The 20041-nt window shown below is 42.2% G+C and overlaps 7 protein-coding genes across 9 annotated transcripts in view; 6 read left to right on the top strand and 1 right to left on the bottom strand.

Moving 5' to 3' along the window:
* The first annotated feature begins 2016 nt into the window (after positions 1–2016).
* On the top strand, positions 2017–3341 carry LOC6572731 (probable dimethyladenosine transferase). The gene is made up of 3 exons (XM_001998801.4): positions 2017–2167; positions 2226–2938; positions 3006–3341. The coding sequence occupies exons 1-3, from the start codon at positions 2110–2112 to the stop codon at positions 3153–3155; spliced, it is 921 nt and encodes a 306-aa protein (XP_001998837.1). The 5' UTR covers positions 2017–2109; the 3' UTR covers positions 3156–3341.
* Positions 3342–3368: 27 nt separating this feature from the next.
* LOC6572732 (serine protease snake) lies at positions 3369–4706 on the top strand. Its single transcript, XM_001998802.4, has 3 exons — positions 3369–3550; positions 3611–3881; positions 3943–4706. The coding sequence occupies exons 1-3, from the start codon at positions 3457–3459 to the stop codon at positions 4526–4528; spliced, it is 951 nt and encodes a 316-aa protein (XP_001998838.1). The 5' UTR covers positions 3369–3456; the 3' UTR covers positions 4529–4706.
* Positions 4707–4819: 113 nt separating this feature from the next.
* Positions 4820–6143, top strand: LOC6572733 (venom protease). Its single transcript, XM_001998803.4, has 3 exons — positions 4820–5010; positions 5121–5391; positions 5457–6143. Exons 1-3 carry the CDS (start codon positions 4884–4886, stop codon positions 6040–6042), a joined length of 984 nt encoding a protein of 327 aa, XP_001998839.1. The 5' UTR covers positions 4820–4883; the 3' UTR covers positions 6043–6143.
* An 86-nt stretch (positions 6144–6229) lies between these two features.
* Positions 6230–7588, top strand: LOC6572734 (serine protease snake). 2 transcript variants are annotated; one of them, XM_044007219.1, is made up of 4 exons: positions 6230–6504; positions 6565–6841; positions 6898–7213; positions 7277–7588. In XM_044007219.1, exons 1-4 carry the CDS (start codon positions 6423–6425, stop codon positions 7547–7549), a joined length of 948 nt encoding a protein of 315 aa, XP_043863154.1. In that variant the 5' UTR covers positions 6230–6422; the 3' UTR covers positions 7550–7588. The 2 variants fall into 2 exon arrangements, with proteins under 2 accessions (XP_043863154.1, XP_043863153.1); XM_044007218.1 differs by having other exon boundaries at positions 6547–6841.
* Positions 7589–7899: 311 nt separating this feature from the next.
* Positions 7900–11106, top strand: LOC6572735 (NAD-dependent protein deacetylase Sirt7). Its single transcript, XM_001998805.4, has 2 exons — positions 7900–8256; positions 8428–11106. The coding sequence occupies exons 1-2, from the start codon at positions 8089–8091 to the stop codon at positions 10711–10713; spliced, it is 2454 nt and encodes an 817-aa protein (XP_001998841.2). The 5' UTR covers positions 7900–8088; the 3' UTR covers positions 10714–11106.
* Positions 11107–11654: 548 nt separating this feature from the next.
* On the bottom strand, positions 11655–15401 carry LOC6572736 (cullin-5). 2 transcript variants are annotated; one of them, XM_032728072.2, is made up of 7 exons: positions 15383–15401; positions 13685–15291; positions 13372–13492; positions 12948–13305; positions 12696–12874; positions 12485–12634; positions 11655–12419 (listed from the first exon to the last, which is right to left on the bottom strand). In XM_032728072.2, exons 2-7 carry the CDS (start codon positions 15241–15243, stop codon positions 12282–12284), a joined length of 2505 nt encoding a protein of 834 aa, XP_032583963.1. In that variant the 5' UTR covers positions 15244–15291; positions 15383–15401; the 3' UTR covers positions 11655–12281. The 2 variants fall into 2 exon arrangements, with proteins under 2 accessions (XP_032583963.1, XP_001998842.1); XM_001998806.4 differs by lacking the exon at positions 15383–15401 and having other exon boundaries at positions 13685–15376.
* A 277-nt stretch (positions 15402–15678) lies between these two features.
* Positions 15679–20041, top strand: part of LOC6572737 (pneumococcal serine-rich repeat protein) — a 53263-nt gene continuing 48900 nt past the window's right edge. Inside the window, exon 1 of the mRNA XM_032728066.2 lies at positions 15679–16946. Within this exon, the coding sequence (XP_032583957.1) occupies positions 16916–16946 (31 nt within the window). The 5' untranslated portion in view covers positions 15679–16915. The remainder of the gene's footprint in view (positions 16947–20041) is intronic.

The raw sequence follows: 20041 nt of genomic DNA, 5'->3' as shown, positions 1-20041 counted from the left end.
TTGATTTTAAAACCAAAGACTCAAACAACAAATACAATTTGCATAAATGAAAAAAGAAGAAAATTCAAACAATTGAATGAACAAATGGAAACCATTTATATGGCATCGAAATTTGTTAGTTTTGATTTTATGATTTCAATTATTCGTGTTAAAAATATATATATACTTTATATATATATATATATATATATATACATTTTAAAAAATCTAGTTTTAGTTTTTTGTTGATTTGAGAGCATCTAAATAATTGAATTTTTAATGAATCTTGTACTGCATTTACAGGAGAGCAAATTGTTTGCCGATTACTAAGTTTGATAAATTTGTATGCAACAAATGGCAGTATATAGCAAAAATTACTAATTGTAAGAAACATTGTTAACTAAACAGAAAACAAAATGAAACTTTGTATGTAATGAGATAACAAGCCCAAGTGTATAATTAAAATAATATATTTATGAAATAGCAAGCAGAGCGTAAGGCTCTAATACCCATTTAAATGTTAACCTCAAGTATTCTCAAAACCGCATTTTACTAAACTAAAATGAAGACAGGACAAATGTAAACCATATGTAAACCAATTTATACAAAAGCAAAAACAAACAAAAAAGAAAAGAATGCGACATACTAGTTCGAAGATGCAGTTGTAAAAAAATAATGCAAATTATCACAAATTTACACATACGGTTCCAGCCATAACAAAAACTAGTTTATACCTATGAAGAGGCCTCGGTCGGAGGGAAAAGCAAATAAAATACAAAAGTAAGAACTGTAGGTTGTTACCGAACTTGAAATGGAAGCAGCTGAAGCGCATTGTGAAGAACAAAGAAAATAATAAATAATAAATTTAAAAACACACACAAACACAAAGGAAAACAAAAATGTAACGCGTAACCTGAATAAAAACTAAATGAAAAACGTAAACAGAACAGAAGTTGTAAAACAGAATTTTAGCTGTAAGCTCATTAAAAAATAATCAACCCGGCCCGGTGTAGAGCAAAGTTTGAAGGAACAAAAGTTTAAATTGTAACGCCTTTTTGTTGATTCTTTTCTTTGTTTTGTTTGGCTAACTACTGTATTAACTCGAACAAATCTAGACCTATCAAAACTAATAAATTGTGCTGACCCACGCAATGAAGTGGATGAGTAGTTGACTGTCAGCAAGCAAGGTTTAGCTCAGCAGTACAAGAACTTTTACTGTTTCTTGCCAGAGAAAGAAACTGCTGAGCATGATTAAACTTATGTTGTCGCTATAACTCTATATCTCTCTCTCATTGATAAATGTTCACTAAAAATCGCTTGACTAACAACTTCTAGAAACTGAAGTGGGAAACGTTTTGTAATGTCGATTTAGTTACATTACTAACCATATAGCATATGGTTAGTAATTACATACAACAAGCATAACCAGTCAAATGCCATGCTGACGGATACACCTTTTCATGTACCTTCTGCAATTTAGATTCTATACATAGACAACATATACATTAAAAGAGAGAATAACAAATATAAAAACAATCTTAAATCGTTACTGACAAACACAAATTGGAAAATAGAAACTACTCATTAAAAGAATATTAAACAAATGGAGAAACTATTTAAATGAAATCCCACAAAATTATATTGAGACAAAAATAATCTTTAAGTTATGTTTAAATAAATGAATAAATAAGCTATAAAGAAAAGTCAAAACCCAACTTTGATATGTTGTAAAAAGAATTGAACTAAGAGAAGACAGTGAGTTGTTATTCAAGTAACTAAATAAATGGTGACAAAATGTAAAATGAGGCGCGGAAAGATAACCAAAGAACACAAAATTACTAAAAATTGATTTTTAATTTTAAGCGAAGATTTAATGAAAATGGATACTAATTAATAAATAAAGAGGTAACACCTATAAAAATGTATCAACTGAGTCAATTATTTCCTTCTAAGGGTTTCAAAAAAGACCGTTTGGCGCCAAACTGCGAGCGATCTGGTAACACCGGGCACAAACGCAACTCTGAGCTGTGCACATGGCACCCAAATATAACGAGCAAAGCAGACGAAGCAAAACAAATTTGCACCGCAGCAACAGGGACTGAGTATTTTCAGTTGATTTACAAATTAAACATGCCAAAAGTAAAAACAGAGAAGAAAAGTCGCATACATAATGAGGTGCAAAAGCAAGGTAATTCAATTTATATGCAATAAATTTCGTAATATCTATATTGCCAACTGCTTTGTAGGCATTGTTTTTAACAAGGATTTCGGTCAGCATATATTGAAAAATCCGTTGGTCATTACGACTATGTTGGAGAAAGCGGCTCTGCGAGCGACCGATGTTGTACTGGAAATCGGTCCTGGCACAGGCAACATGACTGTGCGCATGCTGGAGCGCGCCAAAAAGGTAATTGCCTGCGAAATTGACACACGTCTGGCCGCCGAGCTGCAGAAACGTGTCCAGGGCACACCTATGCAGCCAAAACTACAGGTGCTTATAGGGGATTTTCTGAAAGCAGACCTACCCTTCTTCGACCTGTGCATTGCTAATGTGCCCTACCAGATCAGTTCGCCACTGATCTTCAAGTTATTGCTGCACCGCCCACTTTTTCGCTGTGCCGTGTTAATGTTCCAGCGTGAATTTGCACAGCGCCTGGTCGCAAAGCCAGGTGACAAGCTCTACTGCCGCTTGAGCATAAATACACAGCTATTGGCCCGAGTGGACATGCTAATGAAAGTCGGCAAAAACAATTTCAAGCCGCCACCCAAGGTCGAGTCGAGCGTGGTGCGTCTAGAACCGAAGAACCCCCCACCACCTATCAACTTTACCGAATGGGATGGCCTAACTCGCATTGCTTTCCTGCGCAAAAACAAAACTCTGGCTGCTACATTCAAAGTGAACTCTGTGATGGAAATGCTCGAAAAGAATTACAAATTATATCGATCACTGAGGAATGAGGTACTTACGGAAATTTTCCATATAACTGATTGATTGAACTTATATTTCATCCCTTTCACTATTTTAGCCAATTGAAGAAAACTTTAATATGCAGGAGAAGGTCATGGGCATACTGGAAGAACTGGGCGTTAGTGGGTCCCGCGCGCGGTCTATGGACATCGATGAGTTCATGCGTCTATTGCTGGCATTCAATTCGGCTGGCATACACTTTAACTAAAGCAAAGTGCTTAAAACTTTGTATAATTCTCTTAAGAATTCTTTTTTAATTCAATTAATGTATGCTCGCATACAATATAATGTTAGTACCCGAACGTAAGATCATTTTGTAAGCTTATGCCTAATGGATTGTAAATACAGTTTTCTCGACAATACGTGAGGAGATTGAGAGAGAAACAGAAAGAGAGATATTTGTAAACTTTTTTGACACCGGCTTAATTTTTGACTTGTTAATCAAGTTAGTCGATTCGTATCAATCAGTCGGGCGCGAACCTCTTTGAAATCAAGTTCAGAGCTCCGCAATGTCGCAGGTGAGCGTAGCTCGTTTACTGCTGTTCGTTACGCTACAGGTAGCGTTCGTACTGTGCCAAGATCCGGATGCATTGGCGAAACAGAGTAAATATTGCAAACCTACACTATTAACGCATCAATCTAATCACTAATTATCATCTACAGCTTGCAATCAGGTTAAGCGCGACGTATTCGAGGAACGAGTTGCGATTAGTTTCTTCTTCGCTAATGCCCCCGTTCGCTGGGAAACTATTGATTCGTGCCATGGATCACGACCGCTGATAGTCGGTGGAACACCCGCCGAGCCCAAGGAATTTCCCCCAATGGCGCGTCTGGGCAATCGCAATAAGAGAAACAACACCAATTGGTTCTGCGGCGGCACCTTGATAAGCCACCGTCTGGTCCTCACGGCAGCCCATTGCCTCTATTCGGAAAAGTGAGCAATGCGAGCTATATGAAATTTAAATAATTTTAATATATGTGGTTTCCCATTGCAGCGGCGCAGTAAATGTGGTGCGGCTGGGTGAATTGGACTTCGCCAGCGACCAGGATGATGCAGAACCAGAGGACTTTGCCGTGCAGAAGATAATTGAGTATCCGGGCTATAATTATACGATGCTTTACCATGACATTGCCCTGCTGCAGCTGGATCGAGCTGTGAAGTTCAGTGTATATAAGCATCCGGCCTGCCTGCCCTTCGTTGATGGCGATCGCAGTGAAAATTTCATTGCCATTGGCTGGGGTCACAAGCGATTCGCGGGCCGCGAATCGACCAAACTGCTGAAAGTGAAGCTTACGAATTTTGGCACTAGATGTCTGACCACCACGGATCTGGACGAGCTGCCCAATGGATACAATGTGAGCACCATGCTGTGCATTGGCTCAGCCGAGCTGAAGGACACCTGCAACGGCGACTCTGGTGGTCCGGTATTGAACTACCATGACGACTATCCATGCATGTATCACGTCATGGGCATCACATCATCCGGCATTGGCTGTGAGACCCCAAACATGCCCAGCATCTATACGCGGGTGCACTACTACTTGGACTGGATTAGGCAGGAGATGGCCAAGAGCAGTTAAATAGTAGAGCATCTTCTTCAAGAAATTGTACACAATTATATTTTATATATGCATATATGTATGCATATAAATTCAATATGAAAAATTAAGTTGGAAATAAGCAGGAAAAGAAACTACGTATGTCATGTAGGCATAGATCACATACATACAAACATACAATAAATATTTGTATAAACAATGCTGGAAACAAGATTCTCATCTTATCATCAAAAATGCACTCACATATTGATTTATACACAAATACATATACATTTTAGATTATCTCAGTTCCGAGCGCTCAGCGCTTCACATTCGCTTCGCAGTTGTTTGTGCGCCCAGCTCGACGTCGGTTGTGATTAGCGGCTGGGCGTTAATAATGGGGATTTCAAATAGTTTAAATAGCGTCATACCATGGAGACCAATATTCCTGTTGATGCTGCTGCTGCTCAGCTGCAACTTTTCGGAGCGACTGATAGCTGCTCAAGATGTAGAGATAGTCAGCTGTAAGTCTATAGAAATCTATAGCATATCTAGTATTTGACGAACGTCTCTCTCTCTCTCTCTCTCTCTCTCTCTCTCTCTCTCTCTCTCTCTCTATCTGTCTCTGGGAAAGCTTGTTCTCGGTACAAGAAGAGCGTCTTTGATCAGCAGGATGGCTACAGTTTTCTGTTCCCAAATGCGCCGATCTCCTATAAGATCTTGGACACGTGCCACAGCTACACGCCGCTGATAGTCGACGGCACACCTGCCGATCCCAAGGAATTTCCGCATATGGCGCGCTTGGGCAATCGCAATGACAACAATGTTACCAATTGGTTCTGTGGCGGCACCTTGATAAGCAATCGGTTGGTGCTCACTGCAGCCCATTGTCTCTACTCGGAAAGGTGAGTGGGCGATCAGGTGGTTCGATGGGCTGCCTAATCAATTTAATTATCCAATTCCATTGCAGCGGCGCTATTAATGTTGTGCGCCTGGGTGAGCTGGACTTTGGTAGCGAGCAGGATGATGCACAGCCAGAGGACTTTGGCGTGCGGAACACCACAGAGCATCCCGACTTCAAGTACCCAGTGCTGTACAATGACATAGCGCTGGTCGAACTGGATCGTGGTGTGCGTTTCAGTGTTTACAAGCATCCTGCTTGCCTGCCCTTCAATGATGGCGATCGCTATGAGAGCTTCATTGCTGCCGGCTGGGGTCAGACCACATTTGCCGGTGAGCCCTCGAGCAAGCTGAGAAAAGTGAAGCTCAATGGCTTCCGCAACAACTGCCTGGCGGCCGACGATGTCGAGGAGCTGCCCAGCGGCTACAATGCGACGACACAATTATGCGTTGGCTCCGCTCGCTCCAAGGACACGTGCAACGGTGACTCGGGTGGTCCGCTGTTGGTCTATCATGAGGAATATCCGTGCATGTACCATGTCATGGGCATCACCTCGTTGGGCATTGGCTGCGGCACGCCCAATGTGCCGAGTCTGTATACGCGGGTGCATAGTTACTTGGATTGGATCAAGCAGGAGATGGCGAATATTTCATGAGAGAGCCGGGATTTCTGAGAACATATTTAATTAATAATTTGAATTATTAATGTGTAAACTGCAGTCTTTAGTCAATAATAAAAAAACGAGCTTGCTGTCAATCATATTCTATAAGTATCTGCTGATGCTGCTGCCTCTGCCTCATTCTTGAGTAGAGACTACAGCTGAAACAGCTGATCTATGATCAGTCCGAGTTCAGTCGACTGCGCGGGTGCTAGTCAACTGTAAACCAGTCCAGCGCGACCAAGAGAGAGAGAGAGAGAGAGAGAGAGCGCAAGCGGCTGTTGAGGGCTTTGCCAAGTTCGAGGCGTTCGTTTGTTGTCGTCAAACCGGTCAACAACGTGCCCATTGTGTATTTGATAAACAAATTGAACTCGAGAATGTGGCTGAGGTGGGCGCATCTTCTTTTGGCACTGCTGCCAATTCACCTGATTTTCGGGCAAATAAACGACATTGTCAGAAGTAAGTCAAATTACAAATCTACACAAACCGCATTCATCCCAGAGTCTCTCCCATCGACAGCCTGCACCAGCTACAAGAAGTCCGTCTTCGAGGAGCAGATTGGTTACAGTTTTCTCTTCCCCAATGCGCCCGTCATGTACGAGACGATTGACAATTGTCTCAGCTACACGCCCCTGATTGTGGGCGGTCAGCCTGCCGATCCCAAGGAGTTTCCGCATGTGGCGCGGCTCGGACACCGCAACGAGCGGGAGCGGGCAAAGATCGAATGGTTCTGCGGCGGCACGCTGATTAGCGACAGATTCGTGCTGACTGCCGCCCATTGCTTTGAGTCAGAACAGTGAGTAATTGAGTCAACAACGTGCACGTGACTCTAAGCGCATCAAATCGGTTTAGGGGAGAGCTGAACGTGGTTCGTTTGGGTGACTTGGATTTCGAGAATGATCAAGAGGATGCATCGCCCAGAAACTATGCTGTGGCCAATTACTACCGACATCCGCAGTTTATCAGTCCAGCGCTCTATAATGACATTGGCATGGTTAAGCTGGCCGAACGCGTTCAATTCGATCGATACAAACATCCGGCGTGCCTGCCCTTCGAGAGTGGCCAAAATATGCCTTCGTTTATAGCCGTCGGATGGGGAAGCACTAACTTCGCAAGCAAATCTTCGGCAAAGCTGCTGAAGGTCAAGCTCAATTATATTGCAGATGATGTAAGATTTAATACGACGTTCCCTACTTTAATTATACGTTAATTATACATTTTTATATACAAGGTATGTCGCCGTGTTATTGGAAAAAGCGATGACTATCCACGCGGATTCGAGCCGGCCACACAAATGTGCGTGGGCTCTTCGAGGGCAATGGATACTTGTAGTGGAGATTCCGGTGGACCTATTCTTGTTTACCACAAGGAGTATCCGTGTATGTACCATGTGATGGGCATTACATCAGCGGGTATTGCCTGCGGTACACCGAGAATTCCCAGTATTTATACGCGCGTGTACTACTATTTGGATTGGATTACACATATTATGGCAAACTTTTAGTATATTCACAATAATTATAAACAGTAATTAACCACAGAATATTTAAAATTTGAATGATTATTTTTTCACGATCTGGCAAGGCTCGGCAACTTGGAAAGAACAGTGCATTAACTAATTTTAACATGGTGTATTTGACTAACTACATTTATTTTAATATAAACCCTGCTAAAATTAACATATATAATAAAATAAATATATATGCAAATTATAATTATTAGTTTCGATCACAGTATCTAAAAAGTACTGTACTCGTTACTCAATACTTAAAAATATATATGAATAGAATACACAAATATATCGTCCATCACTATTGTTGTTTACAAAAAAAAAAAAAAAAAAAAAACATTTGTTAAAGTTGTGGTAAGACAACAAAAATAGCACGCGCCAAGGAATAAAAAAAAAGTGCAGCAAATAAAATGTAAATAATCAAGTATTATAGCAAAAAGTTAATGTGCTGCTAGCCGTAAAAGTGCTGCAACTGCGCTGCGCGTCAATTCCTTTCCCTTTTTAAAGTGCGTTTGCGACGCACATTCATACACATGTATGTCGAGCTGAGTCCAAAATCTAATAGTTTAAGCACAAACATGGAGCCGGACGAACTCCAGCCAATCACGTCTGATTCCACTCAGTCATATAAGACGCGAGCCAAAGTGAATCCGGCGAAGAAAGATAATGAGAAACGGCGACGAAAGGATGCGATGCGAAAGGTAATTAACGAACATGTGCAGAAGTGTGTGTGCATGTGTGCGTAAACACTCACACTCGTTACTTGTAACTAGCGTATATGTATTTGCGATAGTGTGTTTTGTACGTATTGTTGGCTTGCTTTTATTGCATTATTGATCCGACATTAATATTAATATATGAATTTTGTGTAGGTTTCGCTAATTCTACGCAAATGCGACTCACTGCGCACCGTCGAGGATCGTCAGTTTCTGGACAAACATCCGGATATTGTGAAAGCGACGAAAAAACGGAAGGAGCGCATAGAGATATACAAGGAGCGCATCGTCGAGAAGGAGGACGAACCGCACGTTATTGAGGCGAAAGTCGAGCAGCTGGCCAACATCATATCGCAGGCAAAGCATTTAATCTGTTACACAGGCGCCGGCATTAGCACCGCTGCTTTGATACCCGACTACCGCGGCAGCAAGGGCATCTGGACGTTGCTGCAGAAGGGCAAAGACATTGGAGAGCACGATCTTTCCAGCGCCAATCCCACCTTCACCCACATGGCGCTCTACGAACTGCATCGACGTCGTCTGCTGCAGCACGTCGTGTCGCAGAACTGCGACGGTCTGCACCTGCGCTCCGGCCTGCCGCGCCAGTCGCTCTCCGAGATACATGGCAACATGTATGTAGAAGTGTGCAAGCACTGCAAGCCGAACGCGATTTACTGGCGCCAGTTCGATGTGACCGAGATGACGGCCCGCTACTGCCATAAGACACATCGGCTGTGCCACAGGTGCTCGGAGCCGCTCTACGATACCATCGTGCACTTTGGCGAGCGCGGCAATGTGAAGTGGCCGCTGAACTGGGACGGAGCCACGCATCATGCGGAGCGGGCGGACGTGATACTTTGTTTGGGCTCTAGTCTGAAGGTGCTGAAGAAGTACACCTGGCTCTGGCAGATGGACAAGCCGCAGCGGCAGCGCGCCAAGATATGTGTGGTGAATCTGCAGTGGACGCCCAAGGACAGCATAGCCAGCATCAAGATCAATGGCAAGTGCGACAAAGTCATGGCGCAGCTGATGCGTCTGCTGAACATAACGGTGCCCGTCTACAGCAAGGAGAGGGATCCTATATTCGCGCATGCAACGCTTCTGATGCCCGAAGAGCTGCACACCCTGACACAGCCGCTGCTCAAGAATGCCGACGAGGAGGAGGCGGGCGATACACAATCCTGTACAACGACCACCGAGGAGACGCAGGACTCGACTATTTCCGGCGATAGCTACAGCGAACTGCCCATTGGCAGGGGTCCGCGCATACGGACACCTATCAAAAATGGACGGCGTGTTAAGACCAATCTGGAGATGCGGCAAAAGTATGCTCCACCGCCAAACGATAGTGCCGAGGAGACCAAGCCGGCAAATGGACTGCAGCTGAAAACCGAATCGGAGCTGGATATCAAAGTGAAGACTGAAACGGAAACGGAGACGGAAACGTTGACGCTCTGCGAACTGAAGCAAGAGACGAAAGTCGAGGAGGCGTTGGTTGAAGCTAATGTGGAAATCACGAGCATCAAAGCGGAAGTGGAGCCCAAAGTGGAGCCGAAGCTGGAGGTGCCCAGTGAGGCCACAAATGGCCATCAGCACAAGAACGGTCTCATGGAGCTGCCCAAACTAGTCGCCATACAGAAGCCGTACACGGACGTGAACATCTATCCGGGCATGTGTCTGTTGCCCGTAGAGCTGCGGCTGGAGCCCAGCTTACCACCAGTGCAGCTGCCACCGCTGGTGCCAATTGGTGCCCCGCTATACACGCCCTTCGTGCAGCCTCTGATGCAGACGCAGCTCGTGTTGCCGCCCTCGCTGCAGACGCTCAACTTGCAAAGTGATAGCACCACCTGCTCCGCCGAGTCGACAACGGAGAACGACGATGATGGGGACGAGGACGACAGAGAAGTGGAGGAGGATGAGGAGGAGCAGGAGAAGGAAGAGGAGAACGAGCAGTTTGCCATGGCACAAATGGATTTGCTGCGATGCCACAGCGATAACGAGCTCCTGCGTCAACTGCCCAGCTGGTACGATGCGAAATACGCCTACTCGGGCCTGCACAGCATTTTGATACCGCCCCCATCAGATCTCAACATTTGGAACTCGCAAGTGGTGCCCAATTTCGCCATGAATCGCTCTGCCGCCAGCTGTGAGTTCTGCTTCGATCGGTATGCGGAGCTGGAGTGCCAGTTCTATCGCCGCTGGCATCTCAACCAGCGCAAGCACAAGAAGCGAGCGCGCAGCGGCCGCTTTGTCGTCTGCGAGTGCTGTCCGACCAGCGACGATGACGACGACTACGACGAGAATATATCGCTGGCGCACATAGCCGCCGCCGAGACGGCCAAGCGCCGGCTGCAGCTAAGCCACAGCTTCCCACGCAAGCTGGCCCGCACCCAGGCCGGCTGGTATGGCAAGGGCTACAAGAAGGGCCGCAAGCGCAGATAGACGCAGTCGCTTCAATAGTATTCGAGCATAGTCTAGTAGCTATTAACTAAGCATAAGCGAAGTATTTAAGGTTAGCTATATATATATAGTATATATAGATATAGAGTTGTATCGGTTCGTAGCTCGTAGTGCCACCCGCATTAGGTATTCGTCTAGGTAGGTTTTACATTTTTTAAAAAGCAAATCAAGTATTTTATTTTATCTGCCATGTAGTCGTGCAGTCCTTGGTCCAATTTAGTTTTAAGTGTCGCGATTGCAACTGCAGGAGTCTATGTAAATTTGTCATTTTGTATCTATTTATATTTCACTCTTTCATTTGTTAAATATTGCATGCATTTAGTCTCGTTTTGTCTTTTTACGTTCATCACAAATAAAAACTTTTTTTTGTACAAATTCGCTAAAAATGAACTTTAATACTACTTTTTGTTTTTATAAGGTTTGCGAATCAAGTTTTAAGCTATATTGATCTAGATATATGGCAACAATAAAATGCAAAATTTTACGAAATTTATATGTTTCGGAAGGGGTTCCTAGAGAGCTTGCAATGGACAGACATTGAGTCTGCTTCAATAACTGTTTATTATCTGGAAATTCACTTTGAAAAATGGATTCGTTTGCTAAGTTCTCTCTCGGAATTTTTGGGATTGCTGATTGTAAGGATCGTATATTAGGAACAGGAATTGAAATCGTATTCTTCAATTTTGAATTTAGAATCCGTCCTAAAATGAAATCTCCAAAAAGGTACAGGACGAGTTTTACCATCAATATTCTATTAATTGAACAATTGAAAAAGAAAAATTTTTTTTTTTTTGTCCATTTTTGAATGCAATATGTTTTATTTACCCCGAAGATGTAGTGTCTTGTGTTGAAACTTAATTTATTTAAAATACAATTTATATGCTTTATAATTTTATTAGCTTAAACATATAATATTGCTATTCTATTTTTAGTTTTGCCTTCGTATGTGTCTGTGTCTTTGAAGCGATTATATTTGATCTACAGTCAAACCCAATCAACCAATAGTGTGATGGGGTGCGGGGTGCTGGGTGCATGGGTATTGGAGGTTAGATGTGGTTGAGTATGGGCCTGCCGTGTATAACGAGACTTTACAAAATAAAGCACAATATATAAACAAGGGCTACACATATGTGGAAAACAGCAAAATCAATGTTTTTCTGTTTATAGATTAACGCTCATCGTACTAATTATCAGGGGCCGACTACGTACAGTACATATTATACCTAAGACGATTAACCAAACAGCCAATAGGCCAATATAAAATATAGTTGCGCGTTTACACAACACAAAATACAAACAGGAAAAAGCAATTTGTTCAATTTTGAAAATTCTGCCCAGGACGCAGAGTCAACTAAACAAATGGGCATCCTAAGAGAATGGGGATTGAATGAGATAAATAGAAAGAGAATGAGATATAAAGCGCAAGCTTAAAGCTTGCCACCAATTAAAAATTTGAAGATCATGTGTGTATAAACATTAGGTTGGCTGTGTTTGGGGGTTGGTTTGGATATGGAAATGGTTACTAGGCAAGGACGCAAAGGCCATCACAGTTAGGCCACATAAATAAACATGTTGATATCATCGTCGTCGCGTCTCATATACTTGTGTTCGATCAGCCATTCCAGCTGCTCCTTAATCATCTTCTTCGACGGAAGGAACATGTTCTTCAGTATATCAATCAGTTCAGCCTGCAATCAGATGATCAATTATTGAGTATATATTACTTTATTTCAATATTGAGTCGAGAGCTCACCTGCAGCGCCGCATTGTTCATGCGTTTGCGCACCTTCATGATCTTAATGATTGCCTCCTGGGTGCGCAATATTCGTAGCTGCACAATGGACTGATTGTCCTCCTGTTGCGAGCGCTCCGTGCTCAATTGCAAGCGACCAATTAGATTTAGCTGTGGGTCAAGCACAAGTTGCTTTAGTGATTCGGAGTGTTCTAGGAAATGTTTAGCTCACCTTGCCGCGACGCTGGGATTTACCATTCTTGACAATTGCAAATTCCTGATTGATATAGAACATTGTGTTCTCAGCAAAATCTTTGGGCGAACTAATGGCAATTGGTTCCATAAGTAAGATTTGCTTTTTGATTTTGGGAAAGGCGACCAGCGACCAAAGAGTACGACGTAGCTCGGGATCTGTTCTCAAAAAAAATACAAAATTAGAGTAGATATTTGTGCTTTCGATTACAATTCCAATAAGTTTTCTAACCGGGCAGCTCGGTGGCCAGACGTAGATTCTCATAGGAGATCTTATCGTGTTGCCGCTGATTCCAGGCAAAGAGCACAGCCATTTGAAATGTTGTGACATCGAGATCGTAGCGCCCGAAATTGTTGACAAACGTGATGGTGCCATTGCTCATGTGATGATACCATTGCAGCTTACGGCCGGAATGCTTTTTCTTGTAAAACTCCTCCACATCAGGTATATAGTCCTCCAGTTCGATGGGCAGCGACACTGAAACGCGTTCCGAGCATCGCGCCCACGCCCCAGCGTTGAGTATTTTAATATTGATGGCATCATGCCGACTTATAGAGTTACGGAATTGAGTATTTAAGTCCTCGCTGACCTAGTTTTAGTTACGTGGTTTAGAAAACCGATTAGTTTAAGTCATCCTGTAGTTTGGGCTACTTACTTTAATGTCCTGGAACATGCGCGCCAGTCGGTTGACATAATCCGCAGGCATCCCCACCTCACGCAGCCACTCAACGATATCCTCTTCCTTTTCACTATCTGCACTTGTGCCCAGGATTAGGCTAAAGCAAAGGAAACGATTGTTATTGATTATTATTGTTATTTGTATATTAAATGTTTTTCATGAATGTTTGGCTATCAGTAGCAATATAAACAGTTCAATGAACCCATAAGTTATCGGAGTAATGGCAGATTAATGGAGCACTTATCTATAGCTAGCCATGTATTATCAAGAATCTATTGCTTTGACTTACCGCCTCGTCAAATGGACCTTATGATAGCGCATAAAGACGTCCTTGTTGTTGACATACTTCAGCACGAGCAGCACATCCCTCAGACGTGCGTCGATCTGCTCGCTGGTGAGCCGCTTGCTGAGCGGCGTTCGACGGAGCAACATGTCACAGTAGTTGGCAAGCAGCTCGGGGCACTTGCTCTCGGGCGCTGTGTACTTGACGCCGCGATTGGCAATGCTCGTGGGCAGCTCCATTTTGAACACACTGGTGTCGTTGACCACCATTTTGAAGGCGATATCTCGGGCAGTGAGAAAGCGCGGATCATCGTTGAAGGCGTTGCGCACCAGGTCGCTGAATCTGTTGAAGAGCTCCAACAGCCGTTCCACATACTTCTCCGAATCCTGGGTGATTATCTCCGAGGCGGACTGCATGTCGGCCAAACCAGCAGATTTGATGTGTCGCTGTAGATCGCCCATCATTGCCTCGACTCCCTCGCCATCGATCACACGATCGAGCAGACGAAACATGAGATTCAGACGCTCTGTCTCATAGTCGCGTATGAGCGCTGGGCACTCGGCTATAATCGAATTGAGATGATCCACAATGAGCACCTTGACCAGGCGGCATGTCAATATGTTGAAGCTGCTCGGCTCTAGGTAACGCTTAGCACGCACTTCCTCCTCGCGCAGCTTTGCATCCGCGTACTTCATGTAGGCCAGCACACCGTTCTCCTGTTGCTGCTCGGCGGACTTGAGCCGATAGAAATCGGCGGTGGCCTTCAAGTACGCCTTTTCAAAGTACTCGCGATAAATTTCCAGTTTGTCCTCGGCATTCGAGGACAGATTCACATAGCTTTCACGTACTCCGACTACCAGTTGAGCATCATAGGCATCGCCATTGCGTTCGGCGTGCACAATCTTCATGGCGGACTCCTGTAGCCGATCCTTGATGTCATGAAAGATATGCTTGTTCCATGAGTCTAACATTAGCTTGCGAACTGGACTGTCCTCGGTGGGACTCTTCTTGGAGCTGGATCCACCAGCCGAATTGCTGGCGCCGCCAGCACTAGTGGACGCACCACCCGTTGCTGCCGATGATGTTGAAGGCTTGGCCGAGGAACTGCTTGAGGGTACTTGACTGCTGATCAAGGCAGCGGCATTCGAGGTGGATGCTCCGCCGCCACCGATAGCTGACGACGATGTGGAGCTGGAACTGGACGCGGGCTTCACCTGCGGCGACTGCTCTAACTGTCGAAATGGCAGCGGCAGGTAATTGGACTGTGTGAAGAATTTACGCCATTCCACAATGTAGGTGGCTAAAAGCGCCTGTTCGCCCCGTTGCGCTTGCACCTTGGATTGGGCCTGAACAATAAATTCGACAATGTCTTGCTGGAGGCCTTCGTATATTTTAGCAGCACCCTTTTCGTCCCATAGGCACACGAAGTGCACACCAAAGAAGAGCTCCTGCCATTCGAGCTGGGACACCGTTTCCTGACGCAGCAGCTTGAGCACAATTTTTCTTTTCTCAGGCCATACTTCGTCAAATATGTCTCTGTCCCGTTTGCCTATCGCCCGCAGCATTCTGTTTGAGGTCACAGTTCCTTTGTTCGTGGCTACGCTCTACTTCACCTTTTTGCGTTTAATTATGGAATCAAATAAAAAAAAAATATTGTGATCAAAAGAAACGCTATTTCCTCCGCCTATACGCGGCCGATAGTACCTCTCAATCGATTTGTTGTTGTGAAAGTGCGATAACAGTTGATGACCGATTTATAACATAACGATAGCTCTGCACAGCTGTTATTCAGCATAATTGTTTATTCGCGTAAATAATAGAAATATATAAAATTATGAACTATATTCTCAATACATCGTTTTATATTATACAAACTAGTCATATCGAATAATTTGTTGTAAATATGCAATAACAAATAATAATATATCGGAATGGTCAAACGCTGCATGACAGCATTTCGGCAGTCTGGCAACGTGTCATTGTGAATGTCATATGGAGCAGCTGCAAAATGCTTGCACGCACACAGATAAAAAGCGTAGATTAAGTGCCAAGTGCTGCACTGCGTGTATGGAAAAGTGCGGGAAATCTTTGCAACGAGATTGTTAATATTACCGCTAAGGCAAAATAATTATAAGCCAGCAAATGCCGAAAACAAAGTGCAATGAAGAAAGTCAGCGGCATAACAATTGCATATAAGCAACAAAATATTGGTGGCATGTTTTGTGAATTTGGTAGATCTCTCGTTTCGTTTTGGTGTTTTTCTTCTCTACTACAAAAAAGGGCGCGCGAGTGAGACAACAATAGTGTCTAACGAAACACACATCTAGCTATCCCGCTTACTCGCACGCGACTTACACGTCGCAGACCCAAAGTCTGCTCGCTCTCAAATGTTTGACATTTTTCACATTCAGCATTTTCCCTTTGTTCGTCGGCGGGTCTCGTCATATGGCTCGTATAGACGCTCGTGCGTGCGTAACAAATAAAATTGAAAAAAGAAATGCAAAATATCGGTGTATTAAATTTCCAAAAATAGTGCACAAATGTAAATAAACAACTGTTACATGCACAAGTGAATAAATTCATTGAGAAATATGCGTAAAAAGCGTTATTTCGTGATTCCTACGGTGACGACGACATCAAAACCAACAACAACAACGAGCTGCTGCGTTCATTGACGTGACGCGCGAGTGTGTGTGTATGTGTGTGTACGTAAATGAGTGTGTTTATATGTCTCGTGTGTTCATGTGTTCCGTGTTGTTTTCAAACAAATAAAATACATAGCAAAAGCAAAAGCAACCAGCAGCTACAACAATAATAATAATAATAATCAAAACAGCACACAAAATTACAGTCGCTTATGCCGCTGGCGTCCAATCGCTGCGCCAAGCTGCATACATAAATACATAAATAAAACAACGTTTCATATATTTACATCAGTTCAGTCCACGTTTCTTGTTGCGCGCAAATGCTATATGAAATGAAAGTATGTTCAACAGTCGATGCAATAAAATGTGAATTTGTATATGTCTTTCTCTGTGTGCGTGCGAGTGTGTTTTCAGTGTATAGAATTAAATAAGCTGTATAAGTTAAGAAAGTCTAAAGCAATATCAACAACCGTGCAACAACAACAACAAGACAACCAACATCAACACAAATGAATCAATTAAATTTTGTTCATTTTTAAACCGCAATTGTCTGTATCCCGAAGCATAAAACAAGGCGCATAAATTTTTGCCAATGAGTCGCAGACAGTCATTGGATCGACCAGGTGAGAATACAAAAAAAAAAAAAAAAAAAGAAATTGCCCTTACCTATTGTAATTAGCATTTCATTTCATTTACTCAGCATCAGGCGGCCTGCATACGTGCACTTTGCGCGCATACTCTCGCTCTCGCTCTCATTCTTATCCTCTCTCTTTGTCGTTATCGTTGTGTCTCTCTGTGTCTTTTGGAGAGGTCTCTCGTTGTGCGGCTCTCGCTGTTGCTGCTGCTAAAAATAAATTGCTCTCGCTGCTCTGCAAATGCTGCGCAGCGCAGCTGCTCTGAGCTGTCAATCTTGCTGCATGTTGTTGCTGCTGTTGCTGCTGCTGCTGGTGTTGTTGTTGCTGTAGCAGCAGCAAACAACAGAGGCAGCAACAACTGTGAAAACAAGCAACAGCAACAAAACGCCAAAACTGTTGTGATACAAAGCCAAATGTACTAACCGACAGAGCAGTGAATCTTTCATTCCCCCTTTCTGTTTCTTCTTCTGTTTGTTTGTGTTCATTGTGGTGAATGGTGAATTTCTATGTCTACCTTTGAGGTAACAAATTTTTCGTTGAGAGACACAAACGCTGATCGGAATGACGCGCGTTCGTTTTGGCAATATGAATTTATTTAGATGATTTTAGCGTCGCCTTTGTTTCGATGCGATTAATGATAAATAAAAAAAACCCTTCCAAAAGAAAAAAAAAAAAAAGAAAGTGTCGCGATCGTTGCAACATTTTGTAAATGTAAATGTGACCCAAAAGCCTGAGAAAGCAGCGCGAAAGAAGAGGGAAAAAACGAAAAAGAAATAAAATAACATGAGCTAAAAAACACTCATGCTGCTGTTGAGATACATTTGTATCTTTTTGTTGTCGTGCTGCATGAACGTCCGTTTTCGACGCGCATTTAGCTGTTGGCTTTAATTTTCACTTGTCTGTTGGAATTTAGCCGGTATAGGGTCAACTCATAAGACAACTTAGCCACGTGCCATTATTGCCAATTATAGCTGTAATTAAGTTAAGCAATGTAAACAATGTGTGAGTAAATTGCAATTACCTGGGCTCAACATGCAAATAAATCGTTGAATAAAGTCAAATTTTGTAAAGATTTTTTTATTTTTTTATTTATGTTACAATATATATTTATCTTATATAGTGAAAGCTCTTGCAATAAATGATTACATTTGTAAATATGGGACTTTACTTGACTGCACAATCACCATTTCGCCAGTTAGATATAATCTGAAACACTTTTTCATAATATATGAAATGAATGTTTTTTATAAGTTCATAAATATGGCATGCTCATTGCTTTACACTTACTTAATAATAACTATTGTATAAAGCAAGCTACCTTGATTAATATGGTAACGCCCACATGCCCGGCAAAATGCATTAACCTGTTAATTTATTTATAAAATTCAATGTTCACGCGGCTAAGCGCCAGCGCCCAGCTCACAAACCGTTCTCAATGCAAAGTAGCTACAAAAATAACAACAACAACAATGATGATAATAATAACAACAAGAACAACAACAACCACAACAATCACAACAACCACAACAACAACAGTAACAACTAGGGGCAGGCAGTCGAGTTGGTTTTGTTGTTGTTATGTTTGTATTTTGTAGGTCAGGGTTGTCGCGTGTAATGCAAAACGTGCCAGCAAATTGAATGAATAAAACGCGCTCTGTTTGCCTGCTTGCAACCACACAAAAACAACAACAGCAACAACAACAACAACAAACAAGGCAACAGACTGCGCTAATACGCCACCGAAATTGCATAAATTATAAATAATAATAAAAACACATAAACTGCGACGCGAATTGTATGCATTTTTAAGAGCTTAAGGGTTCATGCCTTGCACTTGGCGCAAGCTCATCATTTATTTAAGCAATAGATGTAAATAGATGAAATAAAAGCGTTAATAAATTGTTGGCACGCGATGCAACAGCTGCAGCCATAGCCAGGTCTAGCCATGTCACCCAGGTGCCAATGGGTTGCAAGGTACATTGATTTTGTTTGTTGTGAATTTATAATAGTCCCTTTCAAGGTTTTAAATTAGCAGCAACTATAGAAAAGATACCCTGTAGTATATATATATATTCTTGATCATGCGTGACTTGGCAATCCTTTCTGAACAGGATTTGCCACCTTTAATCTGTATGCATTGCAGATCTGGGCAATAGGTATTACTTTTTATTAAATTTCCTATTGAGCACCCTAAATACAGTCAGGGTATCTGCAGGTTGGTCACTCTCGATGATAGCACTCACACTTGTTGTTGCTGTAAATCTGTATATTACAGGCAAATATAAGCGGATTAAAATATTCAAATATTGTCATTGATTTGCTACAGTTAAATTAGTTTATTTGACTGCTGCGACTATTTGGGGGTTTTTCGTTGTCGAAGCGTGTCTAAAGCTCATTACAAGTGTTTAAAATTCTAAATCGATTTTCCGCGCTATTAGACACATTGTCTATTAGCAACTGACAGATTATTGTTCATAATCAATTTGTTATTGGTATATAAACAAAAGTTTTGGTCACATCATTTCTATATATTTGTATTTATTTATATGTTTCTAACGCTATTCAAGGACGTGAAACAAAACGTTTAGAGTCTTGTGCTATCTGATAAGCGCGTTATGGACATTTATCGATTGAAAGATAAACGAAAATAATTGTTTTTGTTAGTGCCTCAATTTGTTTTATAGCATTGTATACAAACAACACACTTAAATCAACTTGAATAGGAAATAGTAATTGTGAATATCATATTGTAATTGTATCTATTCATTGGTGTTCATATAATTTGTATTTTATATTTATGAAACAACATTTTTGATACATATTTTGATCTACGGTAATTGTGAATAGAATTTTGATGGAAAACATTTTATGGCTAAGAGTTTTCACCTGGCAATAATACATAATTTCATCTGTTCATTAGTATGGATAATATCACTTGCTAATCGTAAGTTGTCCATCAATGGAACTTCTCGCCTCTAATTATATCAAGCGACTATATGGAATTAAAATTTTATTTCTTTATATTTTTAATTTTAATCCTCTTTGCTTTCTTTAAAATTTTACGTGAAATTAATTTACTTGAG

Source organism: Drosophila mojavensis, unplaced genomic scaffold (assembly GCF_018153725.1).
Source record: "Drosophila mojavensis isolate 15081-1352.22 unplaced genomic scaffold, ASM1815372v1 contig_16, whole genome shotgun sequence".
NCBI lineage: Eukaryota > Metazoa > Arthropoda > Insecta > Diptera > Drosophilidae > Drosophila > Drosophila mojavensis.
Note: the sequence above shows the minus strand (reverse complement) of the source record. Positions and strands in the feature narration are given on the sequence as shown.